The 22,585-nt window shown below is 40.7% G+C and overlaps 1 protein-coding gene across 1 annotated transcript; it reads right to left on the reverse strand.

The window, feature by feature from the left end:
* Positions 1-3,626: 3,626 nt before the first annotated feature.
* Positions 3,627-21,227, reverse strand: LOC110158264 (monocyte to macrophage differentiation factor 2-like). Its single transcript, XM_020922710.2, is given in 8 exon segments — positions 3,627-3,904; positions 3,906-4,016; positions 5,473-5,542; positions 7,031-7,132; positions 8,739-8,813; positions 9,084-9,244; positions 10,740-10,821; positions 20,993-21,227. Coding segments are annotated over 8 exon segments (708 nt in total). The 5' UTR covers positions 21,007-21,227; the 3' UTR covers positions 3,627-3,811.
* Positions 21,228-22,585: the final 1,358 nt, after the last annotated feature.

The raw sequence follows: 22,585 nt of genomic DNA on the forward strand, positions 1-22,585 counted from the left end.
CAGCTAGCTCCACTCGCCGACAGTGTTACAGCTGGACAATCACTGACAACAGGTTAGCGACTTATTTAATGACTAGGCCACAGGAGTGCACTTGTAAGTATATTAAAAGTATATTAAAGTGGCCCTTTGTGTCTCAAAGCTAATGCTAAATTTAATCAAGAAAAAATATGTAGCAAAGTTAGGGTGATTCTATTTACTCGAGACAGTCCCAGTTTTGATCCCTGTGTCCCCTGAACAAGCAGATTTACCCAAAACCAGTGATTGGTCCCAGTTTTATACAAGAAATGCCCCCGGTGTCCCTATTTTTGACCAATCTTGATAAATGCCAACAGTAAAGAGAGGCATTAATTGTCTAGGTTTTTTTTGTTTTAGGTTTTGTTTAGGTAAAACTATGGAAAACACATGACTATTCTGATTCACGTTATCATGAATAAGTCATGAATGGGCCAAGTGCATAATCATTTTCTTTAATTATGCACTCGGTTCACAATTTTATTATTATCAACCACGACCAACTCGGGTGTATCCCAGTTTCTGATTTTGAAGATCTGGTCACCACTTAGTGCTTTCTGCTGCTGTGACATTGCACCTTGACACTGTGTGTGATAGTGTCACGCAGTTGGCTTCCCGTAATTGTTAGTAACAATGTGCCCGATTGGATGAAAAAAGGTGAGCCTCGATGAGCTTCGTTTGACTGAAGCCAAATGCTACCTTAAATTCCGGACTATAAGCCGCTACTTTTTTCTCACACTTTAAACCCTATGGCTAATAAAATTATGCCGCTAATAAATGCACGGATTCTTTGTTTGGCATATTGTCCATTCATATATGCGGTCTAAACTTCAGAAGTCGGACATACACTCATACCTGATTGACAGAACTAACCCTGGCCCCGAGAGAGTCTGAAATCTGCTGACATCCTCCAAAACACTGACATGATACAGACAGGACAGAGGCTCTTTCTGCAGGAGACATGTGCAGTAGAGCGCGGGGAGAGATGAGGTGATACGCCTGGGAAGATGCTGTTTGAATGTGTTTTGAACAGTTTTGTGCTTCATACACACACACTCCTCATGGAAAACACAAGAAGAAATGCAGATGATGCAGCTTTTAAGTTAACGGTGATTGATGTGATTGTCGAAGAAGGAAACAGAGCTGCTGCACATGAGCTTGACATCAGTGAGTTGATGGTGAGATTTTGGTGATGGCAGCGGGACGAACTGACTCAACGCAAAAAGACGACAAAAGCTTTCAGAGGCGATAAAAGCAGACGACCTTAACTTGAAAACGTTCTTGAAGACGTGGACACCTGTGGCTTATATTCAGGTGCGGCCTACATATGTATAATTTTTAAATTTTGGTAAAATTTAGTTGATGCGACTTATATTCAGGTGCTCTCAATAGTCCAGATTTTACGGTATGTCAATGACTTAGTAAACTTCTTTATACAGTCTATGTTACCACCCTAGAAAATGCTGTGTAAAACAAGCACATGGTATTGGATGGGCTTATTTTCTTATTTAGCAACTTTAGTTATACAATGCATGATGTAAAAAACATTTATCTTGACAAGAATAAGTCAAAACTGAGGTACAGGCCCTGTAATAGTAACTTTAGTTTAATAGTAGTTTTTATTTTCAGATAATTTTTGTTTGTGGCATTATAATATTTACTATGCACTAAAATAAGTTAGCATTAGGATTGAGACATTGAGACATGTTGTCACAATTCAATAACCGCACTTGTGACTGGAACTAACCAGGTACCGCTGTGTAAAGAGCCAAGTGTCCCCTGAATATTAAAGAACATAAGCAGCAACAACCACAGACTAGTCAAATCAAATAAAACTCTATTGTCCCAGTGTATAAATATATAGATTGAAGCCATCACCTGCTGAAAGAGAGCACTAAATACTCTGCAACACTGGCAACATTTTTGACAGTGTGGATTGTGGGGTTGGTCATTTTGGTATTTTAATCTGTAGGGTCTTACACATTCATTTAATTATTTAAATTAGACCAATTTTGATCATTTTAATCATTAGACCTAGAATATATTTACTTTAATTTCACACATTGCCTGCCAAATCTAGTATGATATCCCAGGATTTTTTATACACAGGAATACATGCATCACGAATTTTGGAATTCCAGTCATTGTGCAATGCATACTGGGAAGAATTTTCTGAAAAAGTGAGCATCAAACCGTTTGTTTTCCCAGTGGGATGCATCTATTGACAAAGCCGATCTTTTCAAGTCTTTTAAACCATATCGCTTTTGTTTCTGGTTCTGATATTGTCATATTTTAGTTTTGGGATTCGAACATTGTAATTGTGTGGTTGTTGGATGTCCTAACAGTGGAAAACAGCTCCAGAAATGGGCTTCGGAAGTTTGCGCACTCCATAAATGCAAAAGGGAATCAGATCTGTGTGACTACAAACCCCCATGTTTCCCTTCCCAACAGAATAGAAAAATAGTGCAAGGTGAAGGCGATAGGCAGTATTGATACACAGGGAGGACGAAAAAGGAAACCTTTGGCTGCCTAAGAAATCATCCCGTGTTTGCAGTGAATATTTTGTATGTGGTTGATCCCTCGCTCAACCTTGGTTACAAATTTAAAAAGTCAACGCCAAAGCAAAAGGCACCAGCTGTTCGCCAAGACCCACCTTCCACTGCAAAGCGACCAAAATGTGATGTTGGTGTAAAGTCAGTCGAACAAAAAAGTACGAGCTCAGCCTGCTCGTCTTCTGTTTCTCTCGCTTAGCAAAAGGGATTTTGCTTTGATGGTTCTCCATATACAAAATGTTTGCAGCAAACTTGGGATGATTTCTTAGGCAGCCAAAGGTTTCCTTTTTTGTCCTTCCTGTGTATCAATACTGCCCATCACCTTCGCCTTTCACTATTTTTCTATTCCGTTGGGAAGAGAAACAAAGAGCTTTGCAGTCACACAGATCTGATTCACTTTTGCAGTAATGGAGTTTGCAAACTTCCGAAGCCCATTTTCCGCTGTTAGGACATCCAACAACCACACAATTACAATGTTCGAATCCCAAAACTACTAGATGACAATATCAGAACCAGAAAACAAAAGCGATATGGTTCAAAAGACTAGAAAAGACTGGTTTTGTCAATAGATGCATCTCACTGGGAAATCAAACATGGCAGTTTGATGCTTACTTTTTTGGAAAATTCTTCCCAGTATACACTGCGCAATGACCGGAAGTCTGAAATTCATGATGCATGTATTCCAGTCTGGTCACCACACCCTCTGTTGCATCTTAAGTCAGAACCAAACATGATGGTCCAGAATCATTTCTTTCAGTGATTGCTCATTGATTCTGCAGAAATCTGCAATGTTTTTCAGTCCCCTGAGATATTTTTTTTCCATTTTGTTTATCCTTGTAAGCAGCCATATTTGTTTTGATACCGACAGACCGTGCGTGTCCCTGATTGGCTAATCCACTTTGTCAATCACACCCATGGATGGACTCAAGGAGATTCACCAGTGACCAGAAAGTATTGGAGAAGTGTATATTCTGGATCCCAAGCAACAAACGAAAAAGAATTACTCTTCAAATAAACAATCAGAATTAAAATATAGAAAGTAGATCACCTAATCTACTACTATTACTACTAATAAGAAAAAAAATAATTTAAATTTTAAATATTTAGACATGAGGTTTAAACCCTAAAATGGACTAAAACACAAAACTGTCCAAACCCATACCAATATGTCACTACCACGTTTGTGTCAAAGTTGCACATTTGCCTGCCTCTCTCCACACCGGGTCACTTCCTGGTCAGCTGTGATGTCATCTGGACGTCTTCACCTGATTGGCCGGCGGGGCGTACAGGTACTTCCATATGGCGTAGTAGTGCACGGCTGCTCCCATGGCAACGAACAAGGTGCCAGATGGCGTGGGCGAACGGGACGATGCCGTCGCTCTTGAAGAAGACCATGCCCAGGCAGTAACAGGCCCCGCCCATCAGCAGCTCGTACAGGCCCCCCTTCTCCGGCTGTGGACACAACACGCATATTTAGAGATACTTTCCACTGACGTCAAGCTGGGGGAAGGGGCATGTATGTCTATGGAGAAATGTTCAGCAGTTACAATGGTGACACAACAATAGATTGTATTAAAAAGTGGAGTAAGGGAGTGTGACGTCACTAGGGGTTGGAAAGGACAGAATTTTTGAGACGAGATTTTGAAATAATAGACTTTTTTCCCAACGGCCAGAAGTGCCCTGTAGTAGGGTTGCGGTACTTCCGGTTCATGGTTTTCTGTGTCAAAATATCTGTGGAAATATCGCGCCTACTTTCCACCAGCTTCATAAATCTGCTCCATCACCAAATCTTCAACCAACAACATCCACAAAGGATAAACATTCTACCATGAAGAATTTATCCACAACTATCAAGGTAAGAAAGACGAAAGCTTATAGGCGACCAATGACAATGCATTAGTGAACTATTGAGCAAAACTTATGTTATGATAGTGAATAAAACATGAGTAACTTGTTAACTCAGACTGATTCAACAATTAAAATTAAAAATCAATTTCATGATGTCGATATTAGAATAGATGGACAGATTTGTGCAGTTTGAATGCAAGACATCTCCAGCATACCAGAACATTATTAATTATTATAAATGATTAGACTAAAACTGGACCTGCTCCTCTGTTCTCTGTGAAGCTCCAGCTCCTTCCGTCTTTTCCCTAAACACACTCGGTGCAGAAGGACGGATACAGAGGAGGAGTGCTTCTCTCTCTTCTTTCTCACTTTACACTAAGTTATGGAAGTCTAAGTCTATGGAAGTCTTAAATATCTCTTTGTGGATCTTTTTCAAAATATGTTCTGCGCTGTCTGTGGGTGAATTAGACACTCATATATTTGATCATATTTTTTCACGATCTTTTTTAACCAACTTTAGCCCTCTTTATCTGCATCAGTCTTAGTCCTATCACTTCAAAATAAAAACTGACTTCTGTCTTAATATGTGAGCTACATGTCTATGTGTGGAGGAGGTCTTTTAACTTAAATACACAAATACACAAATGAACAAGGCATGCAACTCTTTCATGCCGTTGCAAAATGTAAAGACTGAGGATACAATCTCGTGAGATAGATTTTCCTGTGAGTGCACATTCTCATGGCAATTTGACTTTGTGTTAAAACAAAGCTCAGATTAACTCATCACAGTGAATATTTAGGATGCTGAGAATGCATAAGGTAAGTAAGAAATACATTTGGACCACTGCAAACTGTATACAAAGAGACATTTCTGTTTTTTATGTTTTGAAGACAGTGGAAAAAAATGGTACTGTGCCTTTAAGACGGATTCAGGCTTAGTCACTAATCAGTGGGTTAGGTTAGGAGATAGTAAGAGAACATTTGTATTCAACAATGGAATAAGAAACAATACAACAATAATATGAAAAAGGAGCTCTAATGTGAATGTGGAGGAGCTCACCATGGAGAGGATGACCAGGGCAGGAAACACTCCCATCACAGTGTAGCAGATCAGCTCCATCAGCTTGTACCTGACACATACACATAGATACGTGTGAATGTGTATTTATTTGATAGCATCCTGGTACTATGCTGAGACACATAAACTTCTATCTGTGTTCTTGCTGCCTCTGCGTCTTTCCTTGCTTTTATGTTCTTGTGTACAGGATGAACTCCCCTTGGGCAATAAAGGGTTTAATCCAAAAAACATGCATGAACATTCACTTTAAAACAGTAAATATGTCAGAGTATAGCTCTAGGCTGTCAGCTCTGTAGGCACTGATGCGTGTAAACTGTACATGCATAAATCATGTGATATATAATGTAACTACAGTTCTATGAATCCCTATGGACTGCTCTGAATGCTTCCTTCCCTGTATCTGTTCCCAAAGCCATAAAAGAAATTCAACTGTTATGAAGTGCTACCATAGATACAATGAAGCCTTTAGCTATACCAAGCGAAGTCAAAGATAAACTGTGCAATTTTTCTGGTTATTCCTTTACCCGAAAAGCTGATCATAGCATTAAACTTGCTGCTAAAAATATCTTGAATTCATTACTCCATAGATCTGACTTGTCCTGTTGGAGTCAGAATACCGTATTTTCCGGGCTATTAGGTGCTCTGGATTATAAAGCGCACTGTCATTAAATGGTCTATTTTCAAACTTTTTTCACAAATAAACCTCACTGGACTTTAAACGAAACACAACAGTTGGATGGGTCAGTCGGACTTTGTTTGGCGCGTTCACGGTGACTCTGGGCTTTGTTCAGTTGTGGCGTGTAGGGAGAGTGCTGTCTGGGACCGCTGGATTGTTGGCATTTTCGCAGTGACTCAGTTCAGTTGTGGCTAGAAGTGGCACATTGCACTCGCTTTTTCGGTTCGTTCCTCTGTTCCGTTCCTCGTCGGTGTGGAGTGATGAGTGTGGCTGCGGGTGTTTTTCACCTCGCGGTCGCTGTCTGCTCCGTGTGTGTTTGCGTGCGCTGCGGATGGTGCAGCTTTGTAGTTAACTGAAGTCGTGCTGGGACACCCGAGTGGATTCGTGTATAGGGCGCTCTGGATTGCGGAGTGTGCAATCATTTTTTGATGGGGTTGGAGGCTTAAGAGCGTGCCTAATAGCCCGGAAAATACAGTATATGAGGACATAACCCAAAAGTAATGTCCTATACGTCTCATATAAAGCTGAGATTTTGGTGTTTTTTTAACTTATTTTTCTATTTTATTTTGACTCGTACATATACATTTATATAATTATGACTTATTTCACACCTGCCTCTTGCTATCTTTTTTGCTACTTATTTAGAATTTATTATTACCATTTATATTTTTTTCTCTTTGTTATATTGTGATGTGTGAGCTACTGTGTCCAAATAATTTCCCTTGTGGATCAGTAAAGTTTGTCTAAGTCTAAGTCTAACGATATAAAATAATGAGAACTTCGCACATTGATTACTTGAGACAGGTGTGTTGAAGGAGAGGGAACAGTCCAAGAACATAGAGAGAAATCTAAGTCTAAGTCTACCTCTCATGGAAGAAGAAGACGTAGGTGGTGCCGAAGGAGGCCATGACCCAGACGAGCCAGCGCATGTGACAGGCCCAGGGCCCCAGCTCACGCAAGTTCAGCCTGAAACACACACACACAATTAATACCAAAATCACACCTGACATGTTACATAATAACCATACTTTTCACCACATTCTTTGAGATTGTGTCGACTAAAATATATTGTATTACTGTATCACTCATTAAGGGGACACTCATTTTTAGTAGTGTTTGATCTAAAGGTAGAATTATTTGTTTTTGTCTTTATGAAATGAAATACGTAAGCATGATGTTTAAGTCAAGTATTCATCTACAGTATATTCAGATTCAGTTTTTGAGATTGCCCAGGGCCTACAGATGAAAATGGCCATGTTTTGGAACATGGTACAGGGCATCTTTCCTTTTTTGTTGCAACGTAACATTGTACACTATCCCTGTTATGTTAGGGGTGTGCAAAAATATTGAAATATCGATTTATCTTATCATTTAATTTGATGATACAGTATTGATCTTGTGGGCTGCTGTATTGATATATCCCCAGGAGTATTTTTAGGTGTATTTTACTAAATTATTTTGTATAAGAGCTACAGTTGTGTTGACATTTTAGCTATGTTCAGACTGCAGCCAGAAGTGACCCAAATCTGATTTTTCCACCCCTATGCGACCTGTATTTGATCTTTTAATGACTGATTTTTTTCAAATGCGACCCAGGCCACTTGGATATGTGCTCCTAAAACCAATACATATCCGATCTTTTGACATGTGACTTCAGTCTGAACGGCCAGGGCTCATTAATCCAACCTACACGTCATCAACAAGTGACAAATGTCACTATTCTGCACTGAAGTAGGCGGAAACTAGAAGAAAGCCACAACCATAGTGGACGACAACGGAAGAGAATTTTCAGGCTCTGACGGCTCAGAGTCTGATCAATGAAGGGAACGCAAGGTTAGCGAGTTGATTAATATTGAAATTTGAATAAATTTGCCATGGCCAAAAACCTCGTCCTTCTCTATCTCCTCCTTAAAACAAATAAGCTGTACATATGACAACAACTTTAAAAACTCCAGGTGCTCCATGCTGCGTCCATGTTTAGGTTACTTTCATAAACACTGAGCGCGCTCGCTGTGTGTGACGTCATCGTGTCCTCCAATGCGCATGTGGGACACTTTTGAGGCATTTAAAGTTCACACTGGAAATCACATACAAGTCACATTTAATTGGCAATGTGAATGACCTTGCGCAAAAAAAACAGATTTCACAAAAAAATCCGAATTGAGCATTAAGCCCTGCAGTCTGAACGTAGCTTTTCACTGTTTTGATGAGTAAAATGGGTGCTTGTTATATTAACTTTGCACAGACTTTGTGGTTTAATAAAGACTTTTAGTATCAGAGCCATAATTTAGCCTTTGTTTTTCACTGAACCGTACCGAATCAATTTGAAATATATCGTATTGAATTGTACTGAATCGAAAGTGCACTGTATCGTGGCCTATGTATCGAGGTATGTATCATATCGACAACTTCTTAATGATACCCAGCCCTCGTCCCTGTACAAATAAAATCACACTATACCAAAAAGTGACTTAAGTCTCAAGCTCGATCTCAAGCACACTATTTTGGTCCTTGAGTGGGATTCTAGAACAGTTCCATCCTCCATATGAGCGCAGAGGAGGGCAGTTCTCACCAGGGGGCGTAGGAGGCTGCGATGAAGAAGTAGATGACCATCCTGTCACACATGTGGAAGCACTGCTCCACAGACCTGAACACCGCAAACAACAGTCACAACATCATTCATAATTCATCACTCAGGTACTTCAAACATATCGCATAAAATAAACATCTATGTCACATTAAAGGCACTGAACCTGATTTTAATATTAAAAAGATTAAATTTTGACATTAAAGGTGGACTCTGTAACATTCTGGTTGGGAGCTTGAATATTTTTGATAAGCTTTAATGGGTCGTTTGAGCTGTTTGAGATATTTCTGACTTTTGAACAAAGCTTTTGTTGTGTGCCATCATGGTTACCGGAGGTGGCTCTTCTTCCAGGACACGGTGTGGAAAAGGGTGGAGATGATGAAGAGGGAGCTGAGGCCGGCCCCGTACAGCCAGGCCGACACGCGCTCCCATTGGCCCTCGGACAGCAAGTGAAGCACCAAGCTGCCCAGGAGACTCGGGATTATCCACAACTGATACACACACAGACATACAAGGACAAATACATTAAACATTACACAATTTACTCCTATGAGCTTTAATGTTAGAATGTTGTTACAAAAAAGTTAAAATGGGGATGATGTTGTGATATATGTATTTTCTTACGACATTGATTACTGCATCAGCCAATATCACGATATCATTATTTTGGTGATATGTTAAGCTTTTTCTTATTAAAATAAATTTTTAATAATAGTTTTGCTTAAACATTGAATCCAGAACAAGCAGAATATAAAATAATAACACATTTTTTAAATAAATAATGTCTCTAGCCTATCTGTAGCCAGTGGACCAGCTCCAATACATATTTGATGTGATCTCGTGGGCCAAAGATAATAATATCGGGCCTGAGTTTTGACATGTCTGCCGTAGGAAGAAGGGCAATAATGTCTTTCCCCTTTATGAAATTCACCAAACATTCTCTTTATTCCGGCTTTAAGTCCTCACTCTTGGGAATTGTTGACAACAGTCTTGTCTCTTTGCTCTTCGCTGATTGGCTGGTGCCTGAATTTGCACTTCTGGGGTTTTAGCGAACCGTCTATTGTATTTTGATTCCTGACCTAGTTGCTGGAGTGAAATTAAATTGAGCAGAGGCACTAAGGTGGTGCCAGCCTAGCTACTAGTGCAACCCCAAATGTGCAAATCATGTATCAAATTTCTTTCTTTTAAATCAAACATATCATCATGTACTGAAACATTTTACATTGCTTTTTAAACAAGAATTATTATGAATTGTTAGTTATTTATGCTAATATGTAAACCTCATGAAATAGCGCTTACAATTATTCAACTCAGTTTTTCTGTGGACCAGATTTGTCATCGAGCTATGGACTCTGGGCGGGATAGGCACATGACATATACCACTTTTAACACTAATCACAAATCTAATGTTGCACAAAATATCAAAATCTGTTTCAGTGTTAATGCATCAACAGCCGTTACATTTGATTTGGGGGAAAAATAAAAGACAAAAGGCTTTACAAAACTGCCTACCACTGAAACAGAATTAAACTACGACTAGTACCAACAAGGACTAAAGCAGAATATTTTTTTTTTTTGGAAGATTGGTTAAGATAGATAAAATGGCTTGGAGGGCCTGATCTGGCTTTTCTGGTGGAGGGTCCGTCAAATGCTTTTCTACATGGAGACATAAATGCTTTGCCTGGAATGTTTCACACAATGGCCTATCTATGTTCATGGAGACCAAACCAGACCAAGTTCCAGGTTAGATCTGTGGAGAGTCAACCCTGAACATTCCAGGTAGATCAATACATTAAGCTGAATAGATCTCCATTTTCTCTACTACTTGTTTCATTGCACTTCTGGGTACAAGCTTAACATGTTTTCATTATAATATACAATTTTTACGCTGTAAGAAGGGCTCTAAAACACAATGTTAACAAGATCTGAAAGTATGTAGTGTTGTCACCGTTCTGAAAGTGTAATCTGATGGTGATGTGCTCGTACCGCATGAGTGGCGCAGTTGGCAGCATGCTCGTACTCTGTGGGCTGATATCTCTTATGAGGAGGAACGCGGTTGTTCATAAACCTGCAACAAACAGCAACATGACAGAGCATACAGGATTTATACATTTGTATATTCGCATTTCAGGGCTGAGAATCCATAGGTCAAGAGCTATTTTGCATGACTCTTGTGAGTTCTAAGCCGAGTTATAATGTTGTTACCACATTAAAAACATACCTGGAGTTGTGTTTTGTTTCATTCCCACATGTTGGAGTAACCTTGCATTATTGGGCTGTCTACATTTCCAAAATTCAAAATGTTCTGTTTCACCTTGTGATGTCATGAAGCTGTAGTTGTCAAGTTAACAGCAACCTTTTACGTTTTTGTAGAAGAGCTTCGCAATTCCAGGGCTGAAATTATCACATTCGTTTCACATAACAAACATTGGCACATATTGAAGACCGACCCAGAATTGTCCCAGATATTTAAAGATCCACCTCTGTTTACCTACAGAAGAGGTAGAAAGACGCTTTGGTACATTCAGACTTCTCCCAGGACAGAGAAACACCAAACGCGCAAACTCTCCTTGCCCCTATTCCTCATGGCAGTTATAGATGTGGTAGTTGCGCTCAGTGCCACAGCACCACAAAGACGTCTCATTTTTATCACCTGGAAAAAAGTTCCCAATTAGAAGCGTTATTACATGTGCGTCCACTCATGTAGTTTACCTGCTGCACTGCCCGTGAGGTCTCGCTTATGTTGGAAAGACCATACTAAAACTAAACTAAGGCCCCGTCCACACTAGTACATATTCGAGTTGTTTTCGTTGTGGATGCAGTGTTCGTCCACACTAATCCGATTGAAAGCGGCTCCAGAGACGGAACGATCTGCAGAACACCCCTCTGTCACAGAAAGAACACTCATATTCCACTGAGTCGTGTCCTTTAGTCTGACAGAAGCTGAACCGCATCAGTGCACAATAGCGAGCTGTTTTGTGAGCTCTCAGTTTATGCAAATGAACCATGTGGTTTTAAATTTTGTTTCTGTAAAACATAACGTAAATACATAATGTAAATATGCTCAAATCTGTGTGGATAGGGAAGGCTTGCAGACACAGAAACGATGAGTCTGGACGCATATCGTTTCTGATACGGTGATACAGTGATAAGGTGATACGCGGTTTCGTTTCAGTGTAAACGTAGTCTAAAACTGCGCATAAGTGAGCACAAAAGCGCAATAAGATGCAGAGACCCTGACTCTCCAGTCGCTGTTCACTTAAACCAACTGAAACATCATATGTCGTCCTAATGTTCCTGTGGGATTGAACAGGTGCCTGTCCTGCGGAGGAGGGTGACCATGATCAGGTGCTAAAAAGACACTAAGACTATTGGATTTTCACTCTACCAACTCTTGCAAACTCTACAAAGTGTTGCAATGAAGAGCTTATATATACACCCTCCCTCTGAGCCACGAGGGAGGTTCATGTTCAATTTTGTCTGTATAATGAAACTTTTTTAATGTTGATAATTAACTTTGAATATTTTTCTAACAGTTATCCAGGTGTTTTAATTCACAAGAGATTGGTGTATAGCTTTATTGGGGTCTAATTATGAATATATTATTTTCACTGCTGTGACTGGAAGGTGACTGGAGAGACCTTACTCAAGGGGGCAGTCTGAGGGACCGAAACGTTGTGCGAATAAAAGAAAAATCAAGACTTACTTACAGCCTGGGAGAGATCACTAAATTACTCAAACATGCATGGATGGCATCTAAAACCTCTTCAGCCATGTTTTTGATGTGGAAACGACCTTATAACATTGTAAAAAGCTAAAACATAAATCGATTTTGCATAATACCCCCAACCTCCTTTTAAAAAAATCCAATTGTGGACATTTTACCTTTCGTATATTTAATATTCTCTGCCCTCCATTAGTCACTTGATTACATTAGGAGCTAGAGTCATGACTACTACATCTAAACTGACTTTTTAAATATACACATCTCATAATTCAGTCATATTTATCTAATCAAGTCTGCATTGTTGTCACTGTAATAGAATTTGTCCAGGGCTTAAGTGGCTTCTCCATACTCTATTTCCTGTATGATGAGATCTGCAGGCAGGACTTTGTGGGTCAGGAATAAGAAAAAAAAAACATCTACACCAGATTTATGTCAATATAATTTAAAATATTTGATTTGAAGACTGCTGGCCCTGAAACCTGGCTCTGAATAAGGGGAAAGCAGAAGGAAAGATGGCTTAAAGACGGAGTAACTTTTCTACGCCATGTTATTGCTTGGCCTGGAATGTCCCACAGTATGGCATTAAACATCTATATATCTCCATGGCGACAAGCAGGTAACGTATATTTACTGTCCATCCATTTCTATTCCTGTCTTCTTCCCCAAACATTTTTGCATCGGCATGTTAACACCGTCCTCTCACCCGCCCCATCCCGACTCCTCTGCTCATCATGCTTCATCCCGTCGTCACGGCAGCCGTCGCCTAGCAACAGCAGCCGAGCGCCTAGCAACCACGTCAGGTCTGTCATGCTCCCATCTTTCACCACAACACGCTCGGATTTATTAAGTAGTACAGCAAATGGGTCTAACTCAGGACTGGACCAGGACTGGACCAGGACTGAACCAGGACTGGACCAGAACTAAACCAGAACCGGACCAGGATTGCAAAAGGACTAAACTAGAACTCAAAAGGAACTATACCGGGATGAATCAGGACTGGACCAGGTTTGCACCAGGTCTACAAAAGGACTAAACCAGAACTGACCAAGGACTAAACCAGGACTGGACCTGGACTAAACCACGACTGAAACAGGACTATACCGGGCTGAACTAAGACTAAACCAGGACTGGACCAGAACTGCAAAAGGACTAAACCAGTACTGAACCAGGACTTAACCAAGACTAAACCAAGACTGAACCAGGACTAACCCAGGACTAAACGAGAGCTAAACCAGAGGTGAACCAGAACTAAACCCGGACTGAACCAGGACTCAACAAAGACTCAATCAGGACTAAAAAAGGACTATACCAGGACTGAACCAGGACTAAACCAGGACTGAAACAGGACTGAACCAAGACTGAACCAGGTCTAACCCAGGACTAAATGAGAGCTAAACCAGAGGTGAACCAGAACTGAACTAGGACTAAACCAGGCCTAAACCAGGACTGGGCCAGAACTAAACCAGGACAGGACCAGGACTGAACCAGGACTAACCCAGGACTTAATGAGAGCTAAACCAGAGGTGAACCAGGACTGAACCAGGACTAAACCAAGAAAAACCAAGACTAAACCAGGACAAAGGCAGGACTAAGGCAGGACTAAACCAGAACTAAACCAGGACTAAACCACCTTAATCAGTACTAAAACCAGGACTATAAAATACAGACACCCAAACAAAACCTATCCCTACTCATGGATGAACCAGGACTAAACCAGGACTAACCTAGAACTGGCCCAAGTCTGAACCAGGACTAAACCAGGACTAATAAACAAAAATGCATTTATGGAATCCAAGTCTAAACAATGACTAAAACCAGATCTTCATGAGCGCTAAACCATGACCATAAAACACAGACACCCAAACACCCCCCCCTTCGCCTGATGTCACCGTTGCCATGGAAACCTCCGAACGGGGATAGTCGTGCCTCATTCTTTTTTTCTTTTTTTCTCACGATGGAAAACACCTCCTCCCCTCTCTCCTCCTCCCCCCCTCTCTAGTTGACGTTGTCTGGTCTGTGTCCCCATTAGTGAGTGGACTGAACGCCTGAAAGGTCCGGTAGGCCTATGTAGGATAAAAAGAATAGGCCCCTGTCATATTCGATAACGGAAAAAAAGAGAGAGAGAGAGAGAGAGGGCCTTGTGTTTGTAGCATCGTAATGAGTCACGCAGAGAAGGAGCAGTGTGGGGCGGTTAGGTAATCACATTGTTGTCATCTGTGGAATACACAATGCAGAGATGAGAGAGGGACCTGGTTTAGTCCTTGTTTAGATCTGGTTCAGTCCTGGTTTATGTCATGGTTCAGTCTTGGTTTAGTCACAGATTAGTCTCGGTTTAGTCCTAGTTCAGTCCTGGTTTAGTCTTGGTTTAGACCCGGTTCAGTCTTCTTCATTCAGTCCTGATTTGGTCTTAGTTTAGTCCTTCTTCAGTCCTGGTGTAGCTCTGGTTTTATTCTTGGTTTGGTCTTGGTTTAGTGCTACTTCAGTCCTGGTGTAGCCCTGTTTTGGTCTCAGTTTGGTCTTGGTTTAGTCTTGGTTTAGTCCTACTCCAGTCCTGGTGCAGCTCTGATTTAGTCTTTGTTTAGTCTTGGTTTGGTCCTGGTTTAGTCTTGGTTTGGTCTTGGTTTAGGCCTGCTTCAGTCCTGGTTTAGTCCTGGTTTGGTCTTGGTTTGGTCTTGGTTTGGTCTTGGTTTGGTCTTGGTTTAGTCTTGGTTTCATTTTGGTTTAGTCCTGGTTTAGTCTTGGTTTAGTCCTGAGTTATGGAAAGATTAGTTCTAGTTTAATATTAATTCCTAACACATAACCTATTTAAATCACCATGTTAACCTTTACTGAAAACTTTACTCCCTGTATTAAGCCACTCCCCTTTCAGAACGCTATCATAACCCAATCAGTGTGCATCCCCTAATGAAAATCCTGCACATCACATCAGGTTTCTCAAGTGACTGTGTACAGTTTTGTATCATGTTTTGTATTTTTATGGAGAAGAGTTTGAATAGGGCCTGGGAGAGATCACAAAATTACTCAAACGTGTAAGGATGACATCTAAAACCTCTTCAGACATGCTCTTGATTAGGGAACAAAAAAATCTATTTTTACACGATACCCCCTCTTTAAATGAACACAAACTGAAATAGCAACAAAGAGGCAGTAAAGGTAGTGAAAGCCCTACAGCCTCTGGAGTACGAGTCCAAATGTAAACGGGACAATGGCCAGAGGCGGAACAAGACATCCTGTTTCCACGGAGAAGCAGAAAGAGAATGAGGCAAAAAGGTTACATTTAATTTTTATTGACGTACTCACTAACGTGTTATAAAAGTAACAAATTACTGTAATGCATTGCTTTTTGCTGTAATGCAGTAATGTAAGGCATTACAGGGAAATTTAAAAATATTTTACTCAGTACAAATGTCAGTAACGCATGTTACAATGCTTTTTTAACCTGGATTGAAGTGGTGGGTTTTTCTTCATACAAATTCGCTACAATTACCGCGATATCAGTAGCGGTGAAACGCTGGAGACGGCCCCCATGTAGACCATCAGTTAACCGCAAGCGAAAGGACCGGCGCAGAACTCCGCGCTGCACGGACTCTGGGTACTCTCAGGGGCGGTCCTAGATTCCAAGTTCTAGTCCAAGATTAGTCCTGGTTTGGTCCTGGTTTAGACCTGGTTTAGTCCTGGTTTAGTCCTTGTTTAGACCTGGTTTAGTCCTGGTTTAGTCCTTGTTTAGACCTGACTTAGTCCTGGTTCAGTTCTGGTTTAGTCCTAGTTCAGTCCTGGTTTAGACCCAGTTTAGACGTAGTTTAGTCCTGGTTTAGTCCTCGATTCAGTCCTGGTTTAGACCTAGTTTAGTTCTGGTTCAGTCCTGGTTTAGTCCTGGTTTAGACCTGGTTTAGTCCTGGTTCAGTTTTGGTTTAGTCCTAGTTTAGTCCTGGTTTAGACCTAGTTTAGTCCTGGTTTAGTCCTGGTTTAGACCTGGTTTAGTCCTGGTTCAGTCCTGGTTTAGTCCTGGTTTAGTCCTTGTTTAGACCTGGATTAGTCCTGGTTCAGTCCTGGTTTAGTCCTGGTTTAGTCCTTGTTTAGACCTGGATTAGTCCTGACAAAAGCCTGTGATTGTAATTTACATACACTGAGGAACATGCCGGACAAAACAATGACATCCACCAGAAAAGTTACATAGTGAATCTTTAATAGGCTACTAGCTCAGTTACATTTATTTGAGTAACTTTTTAAATAAATTATACTTTTGAGAGTACATTTCTAGCAGCATACTTTTACTCCTACTTGAGTAATGTTTTTATAGAAGTACTTGAGTAAAAGCTGTGGTTCCTCTTCCCTCCATGAGTCTAAAGTGAGAAAAGTTTTATGTGACAATATGAACTGATTTGTTTTTCTTGTTTTTCTACTGCTTCAGATTTGATTTAGTTTGTCTCAATTTTGTGAAAACACCAGATTTTGTGCATTATATTATGTTTTTTCACGTAACAATAAAATGAAATTATAAATCAGATGTTACGTCCCAAAAGTTACTCTTTAATTCACTCACTTGTGTAGTAGTTTTCCAAAATACATTTTACTCTTACTTGAGTAATTTCTTGCACTACTACTTTGTAATTCTACTTGAGTGATATTATTTGGCAGTAACGCTGGTCTTACTTGAATAGCCTATAACTTCTGGCTACTCTACCCACTTCTGCAAAATAGGCATCATTTTATTATGAAAAACAAAAGTACAATTAAAATATTTTGAAACTGGTGGAATTACAGAGTAGCTGTGGGGTCTTAAAAGTCTTACAAAGGTCTTAAATTTCATGTTCTTAAATTAAGGCCTTAAAAAATCTTAAATTATGTTGTCCAAGTCTTATTTTTTCACAAAGGTCTTAAATTTCATTAGCCTATTTTTTTGTAAACTCAACCGGGCTGCACTGCAATGTTAAACAGAAGGAAGAAAAAACAACAACGTTAAATCATGTAATGTGAATGAACATCTAACTTGGAGTATGCACAAACAATACAAAGTTTGTCTTGTTAGAATGGTATAAAAAAAATTTGGGCTATTATACAAGCAATCAGTATTGGGGAGTAACGGATTACATGTACCGCCGTTACGTAATCAGAGTACAAATTATGAGTAACTGTATTCCGTTACAGTTACTGTTTCAATGAGTGGTAATTGGATTACAGTTACTTTGCTGAAATAAGTGGATTACAAGGCGGTATTTTCCTGTTTTCACATTTTGTGCTACATCCCATTTATTTATTTTTTTATTTCGGTAATTTCACTCATTGCCTGAAGCCCAAACAGAACACGCGACAATAAGAGCGATGTAAAACGTCATGTTAAAGTTGGCGGTGTCAGTCACACAGTGGAAGCAGCAGTGCATTGGTAAAAACGCATTTGTGTCTTGGAAATTCTTCTCCCGATGTGAGATATATATAAAAAAAACAAATATAAAATCGCCTACAACTTAAATGTGAAACTGGAGCTACTGGCACTGGTGAAAACAACCTGCATAGACTCATAATATCTGCACTACTGTCCTATAGTGACCTGCCACATGAGTGGACGTGCACACAAACACACACAAACACAAACACACACAAACACAAACACACACACACCTTCATCATCGTCATCAACCTGAGAACCCGCGGACCACGTCTCCTTCAGTAGTTACTGCGCGGACACCGCCGTCTCGTGCGCCGCGTGTGGACCGTGTTTTCTCGCGTAAACCGCACTTCCTCCTGTGCGCCTCTAAACCAGAACTAACACCAGGACTAAACCAGAACTAACACCAGGACTAAACCAGAACTAATCCAGGACTAAACCAGGACTAAACCAGGACTAACACCAGGACTAAACCAGGACTAAAGCAGGACTGAACCAGGTTTAAACTAGGACTAAACCACGACTAAACCAGAACTAAAGACCTTGTCTAGACCAGGTCTAAAAATCAGGACTAAACCAGGACTAAACCAGGACTAAACCAGGTCTAAACAACATGACACCTAACAGTAGGTTGACATAATTTAAGGTGATCTCATATAATTTCTCTATCAATAATATTTTTTAATCTGGTGAAGGAAAAGCTGATCTTGTTTCTGTCTTTTAACAGACAAAACCTCTTATATTAAGATATCGTGGTCTTTGTTTCTCAACAGCAAACAGTTGCTTATTCATGGAGACTTGGCCTCAGACAATTTGAAGACAACAAACAAGAATTTTCAGGATGTGGTTGCTACATTCATGTCATTTAAAAAAACATGACAATATCAAGTAATCCAAAGTAATCAGATTACGTTACTCACTTTAAGTAATTTAATGGATTACGTTACAAATTACATTTTGGGGTGTGTAATATGTAATCTGTAGGGGATTACATTCTAAAAGTAACCTTCTCAACACTGCAAGCAATGCACAACTATAAATGAGTTCTGAATGAGATTTTATAGTAAAAGTATTTTTTGTTATTTAAAGCAGTGAGTAATGGTCATTATTAGAACTGGATCTGGTGTTTTTCGTCCACATAATGGGTGCGATGTTGGTCTTACTTTTCATTCAAGCGGTCTTAAAAAGTCTAAAATTTGGGGTAATCATCCATCCATCCATTTTCATCCGCTTATCCGAGGCCGGGTCGCGGGGGCAGCAGCCTAAGCAGGGACTCCCAGACTCCCTCACCCCAGACACGTTCTCCAGCTCCTCCGGGGGAATCCCGAGGTGTTCCCAGGCCAGCCGAGAGACATAGTCCCTCCAGCGTGTCCTGGGTCTTCCCCGTGGCCTCCTCCCGGTGGGACATGCCCGGAACACCTCCCGAGGGAGGCGCCCAGGAGGCATCCGGAACAGATGCCCGAGCCACCTCAACTGGCTCCTCTCAATGTGGAGGAGCAGCGGCTCTACTCCGAGCTCCTCCCGTGTGACTGAGCTCCTCACCTTATCTCTAAGGGAGCGCCCAGCCACCCTGCGGAGGAAACTAATTTCGAGCGCTTGTATCCGCGAGCTCGTCCTTTCGGTCACTACCCAGAGCTCATGACCATAGGTGAGAGTAGGAACGAAGACTGATCGGTAAATCGAGAGCTTCGCCTTTCGGCTCAGCTCCCGCTTCACCACAACGGTCCAATACAGCGACCGCATCACTGCCGAAGCTGCACCAATCCGCCTGTCAATCTCATGTTCCGTCCTCCCCTCACTCGTGAACAAGACCCCGAGATACTTGAACACCTCCACTTGAGGCAGGGACTCTCCACCCACCCGGAGAGGGTAATCAAACCTGGGGATATCCTGAATTAAAACAACATAGGTAGAATATCCATAAACCTACTAGATCTACTTATTTTATGTGCCTATAATAAGCAAATACATGTTCCAGATATAAATATATTGATGTTCTATATATTTTCATATTTTCCTTCATTTTTACAACCTAATAAATATGCTAAATAGAGATGTAACAATAACCAAAATATCATGATATCGTATCGACAAAGTTCTCACAATAATATCGTGGACCATCACGATATATCGAATTACAAATCTCTCTGCTTAAATGAAGAGTTATGGTGCAGCAATAAGCAAAAGCCAGAGGGAACTACATAGACCATGATCCTTTGCTCCATTTCAGTGTAGACGACAAGAAGAAATCACAGTTCTGAACGCCTTTAAGTCTTAGTTCTTTGGATTAAGTCTTGTCAAGGCATTTTAAGAGGAAAAAGAAGCATATTAACAGTTTGTTAACCTCCACAAAAAATCTAAATAAATATCGTACCGTGAGATATCGTGAAAATATCGTATGGAGAGATTTGGATATCGTTACATCCCTAATCGTGAGCGTTCCTACGATATCACAATAAATATTGTACCGTGAGGTTCATACCGTGACGATATTGTATCATGAGACTTGGATATCGTTACGCTCCTACTGCTAAATGTTATGATGGCATTATTGTAACCTAACCGATATATAAACGGCCAATATTATGCTATTTTCTGATCTGTTATGTTTCCTCATCACGAATCCGCCTGGAGTTGTGTTTTCTTTCATTCGCACATGTTTAACACACCAATATGCACATTGAGTTCTTCTCTCAAACAGAAAACACTCTGTTCCAACTTGTGATGTCATGTCGTAATACAGGAAGCGCTCCACTGTGTTTTTAAACTCCATACACCTTCACTAGAATCACTGGATCGTTTCAGAATTTCCAATCTCTACTAAACAAAAGGTAAGTGGTAGCTGAGAAACTACAACTTTGTGACATCACTAGGAGGAACAGAGGATTTTGAGCTTTGGAGGTGTACACAGATAAACAATAACTCAAACTTGTAAAAATGAAACAAAACACAACTCAGATAGCCTATGTTTGTTGCAGAGAGCTTTCTAACATGTCCCAAAGCTCACAAGAGTCTATTGTGCGTAATATTTGATCTTTAACAGCAAAAAGAACAGCAGTAGCAAGCGATGGTGTTAATATTTCTGCACATTTTCTTCTGCAGACAATTGGCTTTTAATCATCTTACCTTACAAGATTCATTTAGTGTCAGTCAGCAACAGATGAGCGCAGGAGTCGGGGGTTAGACTGCGCTTGTAGCCGGGTTTCCCCTCTCGTTCCTCGGATCTCGGCGTTCCCACAGCTTCTCGGATGGAGCGAATGGAGCGGATGGAGCGGGTGCAAGCAGCGAGCAGATCCGACCGAGCGCGCCTCCTCCTCCGCCACCTCCACCGTGCCGAGCGCCGAACCGAAATGTCGTCCGTGTTTTCTCCGGGCTGTAGAAAGAGAGAGAAAGAGAGGGAGAGAGAAAGAGAGGAGGGAGAGAACAGGAGGAGGGGGGGGGCCGCTGATGTTGGTGCTGTCGTGGTGATGACGGAGGACGGGGGGCGCTGGGGACACGATTTTACATCCATAAATACAAACGCTCCAATTCCAGAGTCCTATTTTTACATCCTAAATACACTAAACAGTATCTAACAATAAATCTATCAAAACACTCAATATTACAGAAGAATTAGGACATTTCCTCAGGTTCTTGTAATTCTTTGTATGTATGATCATCTTGTTAATGTTTATTTCGGCTTTAAATAATATAAAAAAAAAATCAATCAATTAATAATAATAATAATAATAATAATAATAATAATAATAATAATAATAATAATAATAATAATAATAATAATAATAATAAATAAATAAATAAATAAAGAGGCTGGGGACACGGGGAAACGTGGATAGAAGGGTTTTGTTTGTGTGATGGGGCTGGATGGGGGTGAGCGGGAGAGATGCAGAGCGCAAAGTGGACGCCAGGTGGTGCTCAAAGGAAGAATATAAAAGAGGGACTAGAGGTGCACGAGAAAATGCTAACTTCCGAACTTCACCAGAACTTGCGTTATTAGCGTCTGGGTGCTGTTTTGTGTTGCGTTATTTCATTCATTCTGAAGATGGACTCCAAAAAACAAAAAAAGAAATTTATAGGAAAAAAATATTTTACTCTTCAAAAGGCTGAAGGTGGAAGCAGTGAATACTGCAGTGTTCCGCTGTGTACTGCGAACGGCAGATTTAATCGAGTGTCACGTTTCCACAGTTTCCCCAAGGATCCTGATTTGCGTGCCCAGTGGCTCTCCAGAATAAGGAGGCAATTCACCGTCAGGGCCACCTCCAGGGTTTGCAGTTGGCATTTTGCGAGTGCAGACATTTATACAGCTGCCTCAGGCAGGCGGCACCTTAAAAAGACAGCAGTTCCATCTCTATTCCACAGGAACAATTTTTTTGCTAAAGACCCCACGACCCAGAGTCTGGGAAGGCCACCCTCGGCCTCTCCAGACCACATCAGCTACAGATGAGGCCACAGACTACTCTCAAGCTCTGATCCCCATGATTGAAGACCACGAGTATGCGATGAGTCCTTTCACCTTAGTGGATCGTAGTAAATATGATAATATGTGAGAGTCACAGCACCTGGCTCAAGAGTTTGGACTGCAGCCATTGTGTACTAAACCAGTTGTGCAAAACTTGAGTGAAACCTGGTGGATTTAAGATTTGCAAAGCTTGCTTTTGAATTGTTTGACCTGTGTCCTGTGTGTACCAGCTTCTACTCTCTGTGCAGGTGCCAGTACAG

This window comes from Boleophthalmus pectinirostris, unplaced genomic scaffold (assembly GCF_026225935.1).
Source record: "Boleophthalmus pectinirostris isolate CB_2022bp ecotype Guang Dong unplaced genomic scaffold, ASM2622593v1 HiC_scaffold_22, whole genome shotgun sequence".
In the NCBI taxonomy this organism is placed as follows: Eukaryota; Metazoa; Chordata; class Actinopteri; order Gobiiformes; family Gobiidae; genus Boleophthalmus; species Boleophthalmus pectinirostris.